The sequence below is a fragment of the Aulonocara sp. 'chitande type north' Nkhata Bay genome, linkage group LG2 (genome assembly GCF_057382095.1).
Source record: "Aulonocara sp. 'chitande type north' Nkhata Bay isolate Kocher_YH1m ecotype deep benthic linkage group LG2, A_spYH_male_GT1.1, whole genome shotgun sequence".
Classification (NCBI taxonomy): domain Eukaryota; kingdom Metazoa; phylum Chordata; class Actinopteri; order Cichliformes; family Cichlidae; genus Aulonocara; species Aulonocara sp. 'chitande type north' Nkhata Bay.
This window is the reverse complement of record NC_141345.1, coordinates 32,022,399-32,040,206: the sequence shown is the minus strand read 5'-3', so window position 1 is coordinate 32,040,206 and position 17,808 is coordinate 32,022,399. Positions and strand designations below refer to the sequence as shown.

General features: G+C 39.6%; 1 protein-coding gene across 13 annotated transcripts in view; it reads right to left on the bottom strand.

The window, feature by feature from the left end:
* Window positions 1–1,272: 1,272 nt before the first annotated feature.
* Window positions 1,273–17,808, bottom strand: part of LOC147338204 (LIM and calponin homology domains-containing protein 1-like) — an 82,838-nt gene continuing 66,302 nt past the window's right edge. For 7 of the 13 annotated variants that reach the window (XM_086259164.1, XM_086259182.1, XM_086259237.1 and 4 more), the window contains 18 exons: window positions 17,145–17,271; window positions 16,729–16,886; window positions 15,790–16,276; window positions 13,820–14,149; window positions 13,381–13,489; window positions 13,175–13,266; window positions 12,688–12,793; window positions 12,019–12,093; window positions 10,525–10,553; window positions 9,805–9,918; window positions 8,161–8,253; window positions 7,810–7,977; window positions 7,256–7,350; window positions 6,667–6,819; window positions 5,863–5,958; window positions 4,846–4,954; window positions 4,112–4,214; window positions 1,273–3,207 (listed from right to left, as the gene is read on the bottom strand). In XM_086259164.1, coding sequence (XP_086115290.1) covers window positions 3,182–3,207; window positions 4,112–4,214; window positions 4,846–4,954; window positions 5,863–5,958; window positions 6,667–6,819; window positions 7,256–7,350; window positions 7,810–7,977; window positions 8,161–8,253; window positions 9,805–9,918; window positions 10,525–10,553; window positions 12,019–12,093; window positions 12,688–12,793; window positions 13,175–13,266; window positions 13,381–13,489; window positions 13,820–14,149; window positions 15,790–16,276; window positions 16,729–16,886; window positions 17,145–17,271 — 2,470 coding nt within the window. In that variant the 3' untranslated portion in view covers window positions 1,273–3,181. The remainder of the gene's footprint in view (window positions 3,208–4,111; window positions 4,215–4,845; window positions 4,955–5,862; window positions 5,959–6,666; window positions 6,820–7,255; window positions 7,351–7,809; window positions 7,978–8,160; window positions 8,254–9,804; window positions 9,919–10,524; window positions 10,554–12,018; window positions 12,094–12,687; window positions 12,794–13,174; window positions 13,267–13,380; window positions 13,490–13,819; window positions 14,150–15,789; window positions 16,277–16,728; window positions 16,887–17,144; window positions 17,272–17,808) is intronic. The other 6 variants (XM_086259173.1, XM_086259204.1, XM_086259212.1 and 3 more) reach the window with 6 other exon arrangements.

The window sequence follows — 17,808 nt, the reverse complement described above, 5'->3', positions numbered from 1 at the left end:
ATAGTCCATATTGTTTTGTCATGTTTTTCTTTGGGAAAGAAATCGTGGAAATGATCGGTTATTATTCTTTTTGTAGTATACGATTCTTGAACAATTTTGAAAAAACAAATTTTGTCACGGTGGTTTGAAAAGGGCGAAGATTTCAGCACCACGGACAGCACCGCGACGTTTCACAATTCGTACTTTCGGATTGACTTTTGGGAAAAAGAAAAAGAATGGGAGAAGGTAATCCGGCCTTTAGTTTAATTTATGAAACTAGGATGTTTCTATAAAAACAAACAAACAGACAAACAAACAAACAGTCAGTCAATCTTTCTTCAAGAAACTAACTCTTATTAAAAGGCAATGTTTAAATTCGGGGGAAATATTGTATACGAACTTGAAATTAAACTACACTAAAATACACTAATTATTTTTCAAGAAATGAAACTCAATCAGGTTTATTTTTAAAATGGTAAATAAGGAGTTAAACAAACTGGCTGACACTTTTTATTTTGTTAAAAAAAACATCCGTGGAATCCAGTTTTCTGACTCAAGGCACAATTTGGGAATAATCGCTACCAGATTTTAGGTGAGATCAAAAATACGGAAATCCGTTAGTTGAACACAGAATTCGTTTCATGTATAAGCCAGAGAGTCCATCGAGGTAAAGGTTTTAATTTTATGAAGTCACATTTTAAAAAGGCACTCTAATAAAAAACTCAGGACCTTAATAGGCACCTCTTTGAATTTAAGGCCAAATAAATGTTCGGAGTCGTTATTCTCGGTTTATTCTGACCCAACTTGAGTATTATTTTAGTATCACCTGAAAACATCATTAGGCTACAGACGGGTTTTTTGTGTTTTATCATTAGAAATTTATGGTGCTGTCATAAAAACGCACATGAAAAAAAAAAGAAAAAAAAAGAGGTTTCTATTCTCACTGGGTTAGAATGAGCTATTATATTATTTGATAGTTTATCAATAGGAAGACACATTTTAAACAATTTCTATGTAAATCTTTAAATAACACTCGAAAATTGGTTACGGTCAGCTTTTTGTTCTTGGAGTCACATGACACATAAAAAGGACAAAAACAAATACGCTGTGATTACAGGTGAAATGACTGAGCATAATATTTGTCCGTTTACTCATGATTCCAGACCTGAAGAGTTTCGCTTTGTGACACTTTTAACAAACAGGCATCTTACTAAATGTACATTTTAAAGCATTTATTTACTTTTCTTCTGTAATTTTATTGCAAAATGACCAGACAGAAGCAGGGCGTTAATGTATAACATTTTATTTATAAACATACAGTATGCTATAAATGCAAATGCATTTAAACATCAAATTAATCTATATTTCGCATAGTGCTCAGGTGAATATTACAATAAATACAGAACAGACGTAAAAGGTTTCATTCCCCAACTATCCTGCGATAAGAAGACCGTCTGAATATAGAGCTCCGTCTCAAAGATCCCGCTATAAGAGACTGGGCTTGACAATTATTCGTTAACTAAATTGAGAAAAAAAAATACACAATCATAACAGAAGTTTAAAAATACTGTAGATCAAGAGATGACCCCAGAGGGGAAGCTTGGCTATAGGACACAGTTCAGGAGGAGAAAAAGGAGGCTGTTTGCTAGTTTGCTTTCATACAGCAAATCATTTGGTTTTAGGCTTAAACGTGCACTTTTTTTCATTACATCCACAACACATAACAGGAAGAGCTCTTCTCATACACCTTAAAAAAGAAGCAAGTGACTGAAAATGTGCAGCCAGCGCCACAAATCTTTAGTTTTCATCCAACCAAATATTGCACAGGTGCAGCTGCTGCTGGTATATGTTTATAGTATTTTTGCTCTTTACCTAGTAATAACGTGTATTAGTGATTTTTTTTTAAATTTTCAAGGTATAAATGAATTCTATCATTGAGCCATTATCAAAATTACCTCAATTAAAAGCATAGAGAAGTCTATATCACTCTAGAATAAAACATCCAAATTAAATGAAATTTTCCCCTGCAGTATACATAATCTGTCTTTTACCAAGTAGACATCACACGCTTTATTTCATTTTATTCCAGTCTTTGCATTTTTTATAGCACTGCAAACCACAGAGGAAGGGAGGCGGGGGAATTATGAAATCAAATTTGAGTGAAAATAAACAGTACTTATCAACTAAAATAAAGCGTGATGTGAGGGAGAGCTGCAGCCTTCTTGTCTGCAGTTTAAAATTTGGCCAGATCCCTCCAACAAAATAAAATAAAACAACATAAAATAAAGGAGAAATAAAACACCATCATACAGCTGGTGTTTTTTCCTGCATCACCTTGCTTTCCTAAGGCACATTGAAGTCTTGACTTTCCAAGCTGATAGATTGGAAGAGGAACAACCTGCTGTGACCCAAAAGCACAAAACCAGCTTTTAAGTCCTGTTATTGCCCTAATGATGAACCTACATCCATACTATGTCTTTATACTCGAAGCTAATTTTATTCTGTAAAGAAAAAGAGACACTGGAGGTCACTGCAAGGGCCAAAGGATAAAAATAGTGGCTTGCTCTATATTGTATTTGAGTCTAAATAGTCACCTTTATTGCACTTTCTATATCTGTTTGCTGTAATTTATCACTTAACTGAAGGAGGATACATTTATTAATGTGTTTTGGATTAAACCTGTTTAGGCTCTCTGTCTGCCTAGCTGCCTTACCGCATAATCTATATTCTTTCCAGTTTTTGGATGCTTATCCCTCCAAATTAAGAAAATCTCTCTTAAACGATAAAAAGTGATATAATATACTGGCAATAATTCACATTTTTGAACACCTTGTTTGTGTTCATTCAGACAGTACAGGGCATCAACATAGTCTACCTGTGTTTGAAGCATCTGCAGATGTGTTTTCTTTTCAACATGGCTGCCGCCTCAGAGCAGTCTTTTTCTCGCTGCTGCGTGATGAAACACAGTCTGTGGTGGCATGAGGACCAATCAAATCCAGATTTCACTCATGCATCAGATGACACACATATGAAGATTTTTTTTTTTCCCACATTTGGGCCACATGATGAATCTTGAATGGTTATCGAACTGCAGAAGATGCAAAGATTCTGACACGCTGCGAAGGACGTGATTTGCAGATAATCAGGTTAAAACAGGGATGGGGGGGTTCTTCCTTTGAACCTTGTGCTTGTCAGTCGAGCGTCACAATGTGGTTGGCTGTCCGGCAGCTTGACAGGAAAGGAAAAGAGGGGAAAGAGAATCAAATTGGCAATTTTTATAAACCACAATTGTTTTTCTGGGACTTCATGTTCAAGGACATGGAGCTTTAATGAAAGAAGACCTTCTTAATTTGAGATAAAGACTCAGGAGTTTTCTGATAGAGGCCCTGATTTGATTTTGCGGTTTACTGATCCCCGAATGATAACGGCTGTTGAGAGGTTACTGAAACACGAGCTGTGTTGTTTGAAAAAGTTTTGCTGTTGTGCAGTAAAAGTGAAAGGGACAGAAAGTTACTGTCTTCCTCTTCTGAGTGCAACACCCCCATTTCCTCCTTCTGCCCGTTTCAGCTTCACTGCATCTGGTGCACCTGTATTAAGCTGTGCTGGCGAGGATTTTCATATTAAAATACACTTGTCCTATCAGCCTCACAGTTACGCTGCAATAAAGAGTAAGTTTTGAAACACACTGAAAAGTTTTAGCATAAAATAGTGTCAAGTTTACTTTGAAAACAATAAATCAAAATAAATTTGGTTTGTTTTTCTACCTGGTTCATGAGAGCCGTATTTACTGCTGCTGCTCACATTATTAAAATCTGCATTTATTCATCATTGAAAATAAGACATATGGCCAACATTAGCAAACAATAAGGGAGAAGAATACCTTTCCCTTTTTTTTTTTCTTCTAATTTTATACAAAGATTAAACTTTTTGTTTTGTGAGGATGATGCAAAAAGATAGTTATTTATTTCTGGTTATTTTTAGTTATTTATGGTGGTGTTGTTTTCTAATTCCGTACACCCTGACCACAGACGTAAACATTCCTTGTGAATGTTCCATTCTCCCTGGGAGACATAGATATAATGTAGGGGGAGACAGAGGAGGAAGACATAGGAGAGGGTTCAGGAGGACTCACAGCGGGAGCGGATGTAGCACTGGTGGCAGTTGAGGAGGCCGTTTTTTATTCGAACATCCGTCCCTGTGGTTGTATCGCCTAACTGTCCTTTACACACGCCACACTGAAGAGAGAGACAGAGGGAAATTGCAAATGTTGTTACCAACTGTTGTATCCTAAAGGAGAAGCCTGGTGTTCCCCTAAGAGTTTCTAAGTGTCAACAAATCCAGTGAAAGACTTCATTAAATCTTTTTGGCTTTCAAACCTTCACTTTCTGTGGTACTGAGACTCAAACCAATTATTTCTACTAAAAGGTGGACATTTTTAAAGACAGATCACATACAGATGGGTGACTGATTATTATTAAATCCTTTATTTATACAGGCTGTCCTTTTCCAAGTTCAGGAAGAATACGGAACACAGCTAATTTTAAAATGTCCTGTGACCTGTTATTGTAAGTGCTGTACATAAATTTAATCAAAGAGCAGAGGTAACCAGGCAGTCTTTGAAGCAAAGCCTTGTAGAGCCTCATCGATTCAACTGATACTCTTACACGTGTTTGATGATTTAAAAATTGTTTGCACTTGACTTGACCTGAAATATTTGTAGACTATTGTCTGAAGTAAAAAATGAAGAAAAACAACAATAATTTAACCACTCTTATCTTTTAACACTGCTACTCATTTTATCTAATCTAATCTGGATAATACACAAAACAGAGAATGACAAAGATGAGCACTCTCTCGTTCATCAACCTTAAAGCAGTGGATGTGGAAATAGAGGCTGAGGGTCTCTATGATCATGGCAGCCCCTTTCCCTAATGGCTGACCACAGCTGGAACACAGCTTCTTCCCACTGACAGACCTATAGGAGAGAGAGAGAGAGAAGTAGGAAGACACATAGATGGAAAATCACCAATATTAAGATAGAATCTGGTTTTCCACTCTTATGTTTTGTGGTGCTCTTTTTGACCCCTGCTAACTTGTGAGTCTGTATATTTAAAATATTGAAAATTCATTGACTAGTATGCTGACTTAGCTCCTGGGGAAAAGCTAATATTTCAGGGGTTTTTGGTGTAGCCAAGAAATCCAGACTCTCTGTTCCTTCTATCAGTCACTGTCTTTGAATGGAAACACATTTAAAAAAAACAACATTATCATCAGTCAGTAGATGTGTTTTCAGCAAATGCATCCCCTCTTTTGATCTCTACAAGGACTGCTCACCTGTGTGTAACTTAAGCCTGCTCAAACACGATTTGCCAATAAAACTGCAAACAGAAACCAGAAAGCCAGAAGTCTTATTCATTCCCTATAGATTCTGCAGGCAGTTATCTGTGGCAGAGATTCATGTACGTGCTGTCTTGTGCTTTCACTGATGTTCAGCAGAGGCTGTTTGCTGACATCATGGTGTACATGTATGTTTTTGGTCTCCTCTGCGTGCTGTTAACTGCATTTTAAAAACATGTTAACTGAAAGAAAACACAATTTCTTAAAGCTGGATAATGGATCATTTGGAGCAGTTTATGTGAATGTGCTCATTGTACGACGATGAAACATAAAAAACAAAACTACATAAAATGAATGAATACACTGCTACTTCTCGACTCCACCATTCTTTGGTTCTATTCAAATACCATACAGGTTAGAGGGTAAATGCTGCTGGTACATGTTATGAGCTGGGTGGAGAAATGCAAGCAGCAAAGCAGAAAATGACAATGCAGAAGTGAATCACAAGCTCCCTTTCCTCCATGTGGGCCATTTGTGATGCAATACCTGTTGGGTGCTGGAGGCAGTGCGTCAGAGGGTGGTGGGCATGCTGCAGGGGTTTTTGATGAGCTGCGGCCCATGTTATTATCAATAGGGCCACTCCTGGAAATGGACAGCAACATGCAACATGACGATGACTCGCAGTTACAGCGACACTATTGGCTGTCAGAGACAGACACGAGCCAATCCAAGACAGAACAACAGTCAAATCTGCTCAGTGATGTTTGGATAGATCCAGCATTACTTCATCCATTAAAATGTATTGTTATGTGTTACTATAGTATATGATTCTGCTGATAAGGTTTATAACACTTCGGTCATGGCAAACAATAATGCTGCTTCAAGTACTGGAAGACTATGAAGCAAAATGCAGGTATAAGATGCCACCTGGTGGTCAAACAGCATAACAGGAGCTTTTACTCCAACACAATAGAAACCTGCTGGTTTCTGGTGTGATTATTTAAAATATGCATTTATAACACAGATATCTCTATCTCTCTATATATCTCTATCTATCTATCTATCTATCTATTTTTTTTTTTTTTTTTTTTTTTTTTTTTTTAAAAAGCAGAATTTTTTTTTAAACTGAAGACAATGGACATGAGAGGATAAAATAATGTTAAAGAATCACACTGCAACATGAACACATGGCATATTTGGAGATTATATGTGTCAGGACAAGAAACTGCATTGTGTGCATGCTTTTAACCCACCTCTATTTAGAAGAGGAAAACAAATGGAAGCTATTAGAGAATAATATTCAGGAACTGTGGCAGAAGCTACACTGAAGCCTTGTTCTCTCTCACACACCTTCGTCCTCCTGGAGGTTTGCTGCCGTCTGCTGGGAGTTCTTGTTGTTTCTTGACTGGAGTTGAAGACTTGGCCAGTACCGGAGGAACCTTTTGGCCATTCTGTAGGCTGTGTCCAAATTTCTCCACCTGACTGCTGCTCTGACTCATTGAGCTGATGACAGCAGAGAGAGAAATGTGCTGAAATGATCGGTCAACTGTCAAAAATACACAGAATTCAGACAAAGACACAAAACAAAATACTGTCATGGCCATAGCCTGCAGGATTTGTTTCATCACACAGAAACAGGCGGATCAGTCTCACTGATCTCATTTTATCATTTAGTAGTTCATCATTTTAACCTGAGAGCAGTTCTCTTCTAAGCTGATTTACCTTTACCTAAAGTATCAAAATCAAAAGTGGCTCTCAATTTAAAACTGAACCTTTTAACTCATTTGCAAAAAAACAAAACAAAGAAAGCCCTCCTATTTATGACCAAATATAGAGCAGTATTCTAACATTTAAGCCTCATTAAGTGCTACTGTGGATTAAGAACTTATTATTTGAAAGAACATTGGAACATTTACTTAATGGAGACACCTTAACTAACCTTCTGGCTGTTTTCATGCTGTCATCAGCGGTGCTGATGTCACTAGTCCGGTCATTTTCTCTCCGTTTCAGATCCACGCTCTCTGTGCTCTCCCTCTGTGGCAGCAGGTAAGAAACAGCAAACTGTTAGCTGACCAGCCTCGATGTCCTCTTAAGTGACTTTCAAAAATAACTTGAGCCAGTTAAAAAGTAATGAATTTAGCAATAACTTATATTTATCATACTTATCATATATGCTATTAAAATCCAATGAAGTGCTCTATATGTGGTTGTGGCTTGTTTACAGCCACATATTGTCAAGACCAAATTAAATAATGTAATTTTGTGCATGCATCAAGGAGCATCATAAACATATTCATATATACACTATATTGTAAATTGCACCTTTTTTTTTAACTTGAACTCAGCTAAACGAGGTAGCAAACGAAAATACTTTATTAACAAAACAAAACAAAAAACATGTCACATGCAGGTGTTCTGGCCACTGTTCATATGAGGGTGAATTTATACAGTGTGACGGTACACAGCTCATATTATGATCAATGCGCTATTCACCGATTGCCTCTCCAGCAGTTCCTGTTTACGTTCCCAGTCAGCAAGAGAACGAACGATAGTGTCCTGAGGATCAGTTGGGAGAGAGGAGAGTTCATCTCGACTGGGGGAGGGCAGGGCGGAAGAGCGGGGCGTCAGAGGCGTCACGGTTTCCTCCAGTATCCGACGCTCCTGTTTTAATATGAACATAGATGAATTTTAAACCATAATTTAGTGGCCAGCTGGGCAAAGGTTAGCTGAAATACTACGTTTAAACTTCAAATTCACACACACATATTACATGTAATTCAGTTGATATTGTTAAGCAGAAAAACCCATCACAGGTGCTGTCAAGCAAAAAACACACCCACACACCTCCTCGTGGTACTTCCTTTCCTCCTCTGCCACCTCCTTCTGTGCTTTCTCCCACTCCTCCTTCAGTTTCTCCTGCTCACGCTGGTACTTCTCCTGTTACCATGGCAACACAACACATGACATGCAGCACAGCAGAGAGGAAGACTAAACTGTCTGCAGTTGGAAAACAAAGGAAATGCGCAGACATATCCGACATCAACAGAGTACTGAGAGACTTTTCAAAAGGCCAACCAAATGCTAAAAATTCTCTGCTTGTGATAATGTTTTAACTTGGTCCAAGAAGACAGAGAGCTGCAATAACAGGCACACGCTACAACATTTCCATGCAGAATACCCTCATTATGCACTTTAACTATGTGAAACTTGATGTACAGACATATGTGAAGGCAAATTTAGCTTCCTATCCACTGCTATGCCTAAAAAAAGATTTTATATCTGCTTGTTAGGAACAAAAAGCAAACAAAGGAGACCAAAAGCAGGCAGTGCAGACAAAAGCAGAAAGCGTATCATGCAGAAGCTCTCAAACAGTGGGTTCGTACACAATTTTCAAAACTCCATTTAAATGTTCTTTGGTTTGGAGTATGGTTTATAACTGCCTATATCCAATAAAAGCAGAAAAAACACAAACATATTTTCTCAGATTACCTTTTTAACCTTTTAGACTTGTGTAAGAACCCCAAAAAGAAGGCGCCATTTAAAGACAACACATAGACAACACAGACGCAGGGAGGCTAAAAGGAAGTAATGAGTACACTGATGCACCAGACATTCATCCATTTCAGCGCATCTCATCTCAAACCATCCTGCAACAACTGGAAAGAAGGGAAATCGGCTTTCATCACTGCTTCGTCTTTTTTCAAGATAACACTGTAGATGAGCTTGATAAATAACAGACACTGCAACTCCATTAAATGTTGACAAGTGTGTGGACTTGAGATGCACCTGTTATAAATTGAGGAGAGAGAGGGTGACTTGGGCAGCAGCAACAGCAGCAGCTTTGGACAGAGTCCTTGCCTCTGTCTGTGGCTTGAGATGGAGACAGTGAGGGAATAAAACCAAAACAGAGGTTCTTCCACTGCACAAAATCGCCACCTAATGGTTAAAGTGTGCACAGACGCAGCTTGGGGGGGATGGGGGTGAGTTTGCCTTTACAGGAGGATGTGTTCAATACAAAACAAATATGAGGCAAGCTTTGCGAGCAGCAATGAAATGTGGTTAATACATCCGACTGTAAGAGGAGCAAGTCAGTGACTGTGCAGCTGTGCAGCAGTGTGGTCTGGATTCATGTTTAGTTCCAGTTACAAAAAAAAAAAAGCTTTCCAGAAAATCATATTAGAAATAATCTTTAATAGCAAAATTCAGTAACAACACCTGCTTTCCACACCGGCTGCAATTTATTATTATTTTTGTTAAATCACCTCATTTGTAGAAATGAGTCTGAGGTCTCACAATTAAATGTCATTAAAACCTCAGGGGCCGAGACTGACCACAACCTGTTATGTCTTTCCACAAAACTGGTTTGTGCTGCTAAAACACAATATATCATTATAGCACACTGTAGGTATGTTGTTCTCTATAAGAAAGCTAACCCCTAACTTTGCAGCCTCATGCACCATGCTTGACTCTTTTAGGTATACTGTGTACCTGCAGCATGCGCTCCTGCTCTTGCTGCCACCTTTCCTGACGCTTTCGCTCCTCATCCGGGTCCCAAGACCAGCGGTCTCCCCGCTTGGCCTGGGGTAACACCGGAACTGACACCTGATAGACCCCAACACACACCCACACACACATATCACCATATACAAATATCCATGCACACATTCACATCCAACCACAACCCATTCACGCACAGATCAACACCAAAGTGCACACACATCCACCACAAAAAAAAGTAGAAGAAGAGAAGGGAGGAGACAGAAATAGTTGGTCTACCACAACAGCACTACTCCAATGCTAGCCAAAGGACTCCTACTAAGGAGAGAAGAGACAGAGAAAGAGAGAGATGAGCTTAAATGAAAATAAAATAAAAGCAGTCTCAGCCATCGACTACAGCATCATCATCTGGCATGCTACATAAACAGCTTTGTGTGTCCTATAATAATTAGCTGAGGCGCCTAAAATATGACAGTATGTGAGCACTGAATAATAAAACTGAAAGATTCACATGCAGTCATATTAATGGTTTTCTTGCTTTGCGTTTCTGTTAAAGTCTAAAACACCTTTTTCACTCTTACCTGTTGTATTTTGTGTATTCCCTCCCTTCCGCATAATTTTACTTTTACAACATTAAGCTAAACTACTGGTGTACCCATGGTACTGCAGGAGGGGATAAGCAGTAAAAAGGGTTTTTGTGAATTTACTCACATTTCCACGGTGATCCTTTTCCGCCTCTTCTACAGAGAAAGGAAACAGCGGTTAAAGCAAATGAGATATTTGGACACAGGGGATCAAACTAAGTCACTCGGATATTGAGGAAAAAGACAACACGCCAAGTGCTGATTTCCTGAGGAGTAAAATGGGGATGAAAGAAAACAAAGACAGAGCTGAGTCCACCAAGAGCAACAATCATAGTCAGTAAATTAATAATTTGTCAAAGGTTCAAAGGTTTTATTTTGTCTTTCTAGTTAGAAAAATGTTGATATAAATTGAAACTTTGCCTCTTACTAGGTCAGGTTTTGTAGGTTTAACCAGTGTGTGGAAAACAGCTGAACATTATCTTTTTTGACCTCGTCTGGCCAGGACTCTGCAGTCTATTTACACCTACAGGCCAGTGGACACTCTTTCAAGGATGAGGATGTACACATCCTGGACAGGGAGGAACGCTGGTTTGAGCGTGGAGTCAAGGAGACCATTTACGTGAAAAGGGAACGACCTCTGAATCGAGGAGGGGGCCTAAGGGTACATCTTTCAGCATCTTACAATGCTGTGATTGCAGCCATTCCCCAACTCTTTGTGAATGGAACTCATGGCCATTGATCGGTGGTCTTTGATCAATGGTCATGAGAATTTGCATAATTATGATGAAGGAACTGACCTCCCAGCCCTTTGTTCCTTCAGTGGGCTGGTTTCAGTCATTATGCAAATATACTGTTTATAAGATTTGGGGAAACCTGCAGTCAGCTGAGACTGAAGACGTCACTTGGATGAGTGACAAAACGTTTCTCCCACAAAACGCTACGTCCAGATGAACAGAATCAACTTTTGGAGATTATTTTTTTGAAATTCACACTTGCATGCAGAAAGACTGCTACGCAAAAGGAGTCCACAACAACTTATAAATAACAGTCAAATGTTCGAATGATCAAAACAACAGATAAACCTTACACAATTAAATAAATTTCTGTTAGTTACAGGCTGTAACTACAGTTCTGTGAGAATATATTTCTCCCCTACCCAACATCTGGCTTTCCCACTGCAGTGGGTACTGATTAATGCTGATCACAACTTTAATAGAGCTCTAATACACACCAGATGTTAGAGCTTTTGGTGGAAAAGCCCCCATAATGTGAAGCACACTGAGGCAAGCATGAAACTAAAAGTTAAGCAGGTCAAAAATGTGTATAATCTTCTTTTAATACATTGTCAAAGGGCACTTCTTCTCATTAAGAGCTTCTGTAAACATGATGAGAACATCTTTTACAACAACAAGACACTGATGAGCCAGTAATACTAAGAATGAGAAACTTCAAAACACATTTAAAACACAGAAAACGTCACTGTTCATTCACAAAAACATTGGAAATGAAGGAATAAACAAGAGATGGGTCTGGGGTCTAGCCCTTGGAGAAACGGCAGGGAAGCCCTGTGCACCAGCACTCAAGGGCGGAAATGTGATCGCCACGAGTGGAGGGAGTTTACCTTGCGGAGCGAAGAACTCCCAGCGTAATTTAGGGCTGCTGGTTGCCAACGAAGACCTGACACTGTTTGCAAGCTCTATAGCGAAATAAAATAAAAATGTGCAGGTGGAAGGAAAAGAGGGAATTAGGGGAGAAAGGGAAAGAAAGGAGGAAAGAATAAGGGATAGATGTCAAAACCAGGAGGTGGAGAGGGTGCAGATTGCAGCATTCCTCCTGTGATACTGTAAGTGGAAACTGGAAAACTGGTATAAAAAAAACTAAAATTAAAATAAATTTTTTTTTAAAAAAACCCTTAAAGAGCAACACTTTTTCCCCACATAAAAATTAATTCCAGTTTGGTTATACAAATTATGAATAAAAACAAATAAGAAAAAAAAACAAAGCAAGGCAGATTTTTTGATTGATGTTTTGTTGGATTGCATGTCCATCTCCCTTATGAAATAAAATGGGATATACTACAGCGATATGATAAGTGAGTCGAGGCTTTGCTAAAACAAGTCTCATCATGATCGCAAACCTTTGAATGCCCCTTTAATCATAGCAGCAAAGCAAAGTGACATATTGGAAGGCAAAAAGAAAAACAGGCACTAACAGGGATTTGCTGATCAAGCATCTAAAACAATAAGTATGGTAAATAAGCCAGTTTTCTGGGTGTTAAACATGTACATACCTGCTTTTGTTTCCCATTGCTGGTGATAACCAGATGATCCTGGTGGAGCTGAGCTTGATGACATCTCTGACCTCTGTAAGAGCTCCCGGGAGCAGGGATCATTGGCCTGCAGGTAGATTTAAGATTATAGAATAGAACACCTTTTATTGTCAGTATACACATGTACAATGAGATACAGAGCATCTCCTACACAGTGCAGATATGTAGGAAAAGAAAGGGGGGTGAGGTGCACAGGTCTGCAGCACTATATACATACGAACAGTATTCAAAATTTAAAATGTACAAATATAAAAATCGGGAAAAATAAATAAATAAATATTGTTATAAATTTACAAATTAAGGATTGCACCGTGGTGATGGTAGTTGTGTAGTCTGTGTATAGAGGGAAGTCCTTGGATTGGGGGGTGGAACTGTGTTATGAGTGCATGTTATCCACTAGACATCTACTAGACAGATGGCTCATAATTTGAGTTTTGATATCACCTACTGGCTGATATGACTGTATATCAACCCCAGACTGGACAAGATTAGAGAGGTCTTCACTAGATGGTTTGGACATTTCTTGTTCTTGTTTGGCTTCTGAAAAAAGACATACAAGAAGTTTAAAATCTACTAATATAGTTGCACAGTGTTGCATGAACTTCAGTAACACGTGTTTGTTCTAAAAGTAACCACAAGGTGTCAGCATACTACTACCTGCAGGTGGGTTTTGATAAGCTACAGCATTTGGCTTTTCTTCCTCTGAAGCAGCTGCTGTCTGGTTTCCAGTCTTTCCAAAGCTTTCCTGTGGCTTCTGCAGCTCCTGTAGGGGTCACATATGGATTTCTTTCTGAATGCTAAACTAAATTCTGCAGATCAAAGGGCCTATGTTGTGTAAGAAGTACAAACGAAACATGATATTTCAGACTTGAAGAGTTCAATCTCAACTAAATTTGGGCAAAATCATTGCAAGATGCATGATATAATGCATGGCAAGGAACAGAATACAGGGCAAGTATTCAATATACGGCATTATTGAGAGAGGCAAAATACTCTGCACCCAGAAAACTGGGCTTGGAGTAAAATACCCACTAACCATGCTTCTTTAAAAGACAAAAAAATGTAAATAACTATAAAACATCGGAATTCTCACTGATGGGAGTGAGGTGGGCCGGCTGGGTGGTGTTGACTCAGTGACTTTCTCCTCCTGGACCTCCTGAGTGTCCTCAGAAGCTATCTCTGTAACATCTTGTGTCTCCTTTGCCTTTGCTGACACTGGACTTCCTTCCCTAGAAGAGGTGTGGGTACTGTGAGGGAGTGAGGTTTCTGACAAGGGAACATCTACAGCACCATCTACAGTGCTGTTTTTGCTTTGGGAAGGGGATGCCTGAAAATGGGGAGGCGAGTCCCTCCCTTGACTCTCAGGTGTGGTGGGAACATCGTCACTTCCAACGTCACCATTTACTCGCAGCAAACCATCCACCTAGGTAAAAAGAGAAAAAGTTTAATGTTTAATTTTCTGTGTGTAGTGTTTATACCCTTCGCTTTTCAATAAATGGCTTCAACATGCATTAATGTTAAGAAAGCAAGCTGAACGATATGGCTATACCATTCAATTTTATTTATTTTGCTCTAAATCATAACATATGCAATTTCAAGGTAAGATTACAGTATTGAACCACTCATTTCTAGATAAGAAGGTGCTTATTGTCCAATTTATTCTTCATTCATTACATGGATAAATATAGAAATCCTGAACAACACTGACTGCGAATAAAAATGTAAAATAAACCACGCCAAAAAACCCAGTGGCCTCATTTGTGGTCATTATGAACCTCTCTTCTCAGTTAGTAATTAGCTATTCATCCAGCTCACAAGACCACACTGCCCTCTATGAACAAGAGGCACTAATATATGTGCGAAGAGCTCCTAGTGAGCGGTAACTCAAGACACGGTGGTAAAGATGGGTGAATGCAGGCTCAGTCTCCCCCTCTCTGCCTCCACCTTCTCATCCCTCTCCTTGCAGCCTGTGTGGGCTCTCTTTGTCCGTCGGGAGCCCACTTCACATTGAGAGGGTCCTACTTGTCAACTTCTTAAGTCAATAGGGAACAGAGGGCTCCATTGAAGCCCAGGCTTTGCTCAGACTCCTGACAAGGAATTCCAGAAGAGTGCTTTGTTCCATTTGGTCTGATAATAATCTTACCCTCCCTCTTTTCCACACCAAAACATAAGATCTCATCATGAAAATTCCCATTTTGTAATTTTTTTCTAGAAGAAAAGGAAATGGATCCCGTTGAGAGTACTTCGAGCTAAATTGAAACATTACATGCTTCTTCAGGGAGGGGATGTCTTACATTTTCCTACAAACCAGCCAGCTCATCACCATGGCAGTTCTGTGGTATTCTAATGTAAATGCCAAGAGACCCGGAGAGGAATTTACCCACAAGGAGGGAAACCGACACTTGCAAGTAACCACATTTGAAATGGTCAAGGCCTTAATCACCGTTAGACTAACAAGATCTTATCTTCTTTTTTGTATATAGGAATAAAGCTTTAGAATCACTGTGTACACAACCTGAACAAGAAGCACCATACTGTATATCCACAGCAGCCCTGAAGCTTCCTGTGACAATACCTGCAGGCAGTGCAAATGTTGAAAGCAGCTGGATTGTCAGCTGCTTAGTGCATAGTCATAGTCCAATATGTTCATGTACATGTTCGATGAACAGACACTAAGAAAGTGGGAGTCATATGCACTTCCTTCTATACCCAGGCAGCATCCTAGCCTAAACCAAACTGGGTATATCTAATAGTGAGAACAGATCACACATGAATGGGATTATTTCCTGCTGTGTCCCACGTGTGAGAGAGGGTAACATCTGCCAATGTTTTGGACTGAACCTCCTGATATTGTTCATGTGCAAAAACAGCTAAAAACAGGACTCAGTATTTGGAGTAGACAACTATGAACATTTTAATTGTTGTCACCTTAATCCTTAATCTTAAATGTTTCCACGTGTGAATTGTGGTGCAATGAAAAAAATATACTGACATCTGTGTTCTCACATTCAGATATATCTAGGTAAGTCAATATCTGACCTCCTTCGCCTGAGTCAATCATACCTTGTTGTTCCAAGTTTCACCTCCTGCAGGTCGGGCCTGGAAATAAGGCTTGGGCATCAGCAAAGGCACCGGTTTGGGTGACAGGGCTCGGGTTGATGGCGGTTCAGAGGAGCGAGAGCGTATCTGAGACCGCTGGTGTGAGGACGGTTCTTTGGGAAACTCCTCGATTCGCGCCTCAAATGTAGAAGTAAACTTTGGAGTCGGGGCAGACTGCTGGCGCAGATACCTCATGGGCCCATTGAAGTCAGAATCGAAAGGGTCTGGTGTCGTGGGAGAGGCTGACAGGGAGAGGGAGAGCGGGAAAGGTGAGGTGGGGAAGGAGGGGTCAGCGGATATGCTGCGGTCCAACAACTTTGGCAGCTGCAGGCGTTCGAGGACTGTTTCGCTTATGGAGAAACGCTGGGCGTAACGTTGGAGAATGCCAGTCGCCTCCTCAGGAGTTTTGGCTTTCTTGTATGCCTGCCGTAGATCCTCCTCACGACGCTCCCTTAGAAAGAAGAGAAAGCATAGCAGAGGTAAAGCAGTTGATATAACAATTATTTGAACCTACTCTTGCTTTAGCCAAGCTTTGTCTAAAAAGACAGATACAGAAATCAGTTGTAATTGCTACCAAAGGCTGATTGGTTGCTGTCAAACTCAAGAGACCTTTTTTTTTTCTTCACTGCAAAAGATCAGTTTCTTCTAGTCATTTCACAATCACTCACACAATCTGCTCTTCCTTTTAATTTCTGAAGGAGACCTATTTAAAGTGAACTCCAGGAGGAGCTGCATTCACCTCTGTGCCCGCTGACAGCAATGACAGGGGACATATAATTCTCTTCTCTGAGAATGACCCAGTTTTTCTTTACTTCTGATATCATACTGAGCAAAGAGCTATTGGCTTTCCTGTGGTATACTCATTAAAGCAGTTCTCAGTAGGTTGTCGTGGATGTAACTTACTTGTCCTCTACTATCTCCCTATAGGTCTTGATGCTTCTTCTCCTCTGAGAGGTATAAGTGTCTCCTGACATCAGGCGCTCCATCATCTTCCTTTCCTCCTCCTTTTTGATCAGATCCTGGGAAATACTCCTCCTCCGACTTTTCCATCGGGCCAGGTCCTGACACCCATACAGACAGATTCAAAGTATGTCCTGGTTCAGCAGCACTTTGAGCTCCCTGTTATTTTACTGGGGCACAGCTAAAATGACTTTAGAAGACGCTTGTATAACAGGCCACAGGCAGTAAAACCATAGCAGTTAAAAAGGAATAATGAAAGTAATGCAAAGATGTAACAAACTGCATACAAATAAATGTCAGTCCCATAAAACAAAGACCGAAAGATACAGAGTGAGCGACCTAATGTCTGAGAAACTCACATCCTGCCAGTGGTCCTCCTCTTCCTTCATTTTGTTGTACTGGTTATGCATCCGCTCATGACGCACCTGACTGTGCGGCTGTAACGTGGCTTCTTCCTCACCACGCATGTCGATCATACTCACACTCCTGCAGGCAAGGGGAAAAAACAAGCAGTAATTATTTAAATCAAACTGGGCTTATTAGTTATACTACTAGTGATTCTATAGTACATGATGTACTACTACTGTAATGGTGTTTTCATTTTGTCATTGGAACACAATATAAAAAAAAAAAAAACTGCTTTAACATATTCTATACTTTCAATGCAACTTTGAAGAAGTAACATGTTTAATGTTGAATAAAAGCTACTTTTGACTGCTCACTTAATCATAAGATGTCACCATAGCAAGTAGGTCTACATGTTTGATCTGGCAGATTTCTTTTTACACCAGATGCCCTTCCTGAAGCAACCCAAAAGGGATTTCTCCCGCTTCCCGTAAAACTGGGATTTTTCTTTGCTTATAAGGCGAGTGTGTAATCCACTATACTACTGGAGCCACTGAAATGGTTAATGTCAAATAAACACAGAAAATTAGCTTTACCATGTATACCATGGAACAGTCCAAACAGAATGTATCAAACAAACCACATCGTTCAAAAACTACGTCAATTTATCATAATGAG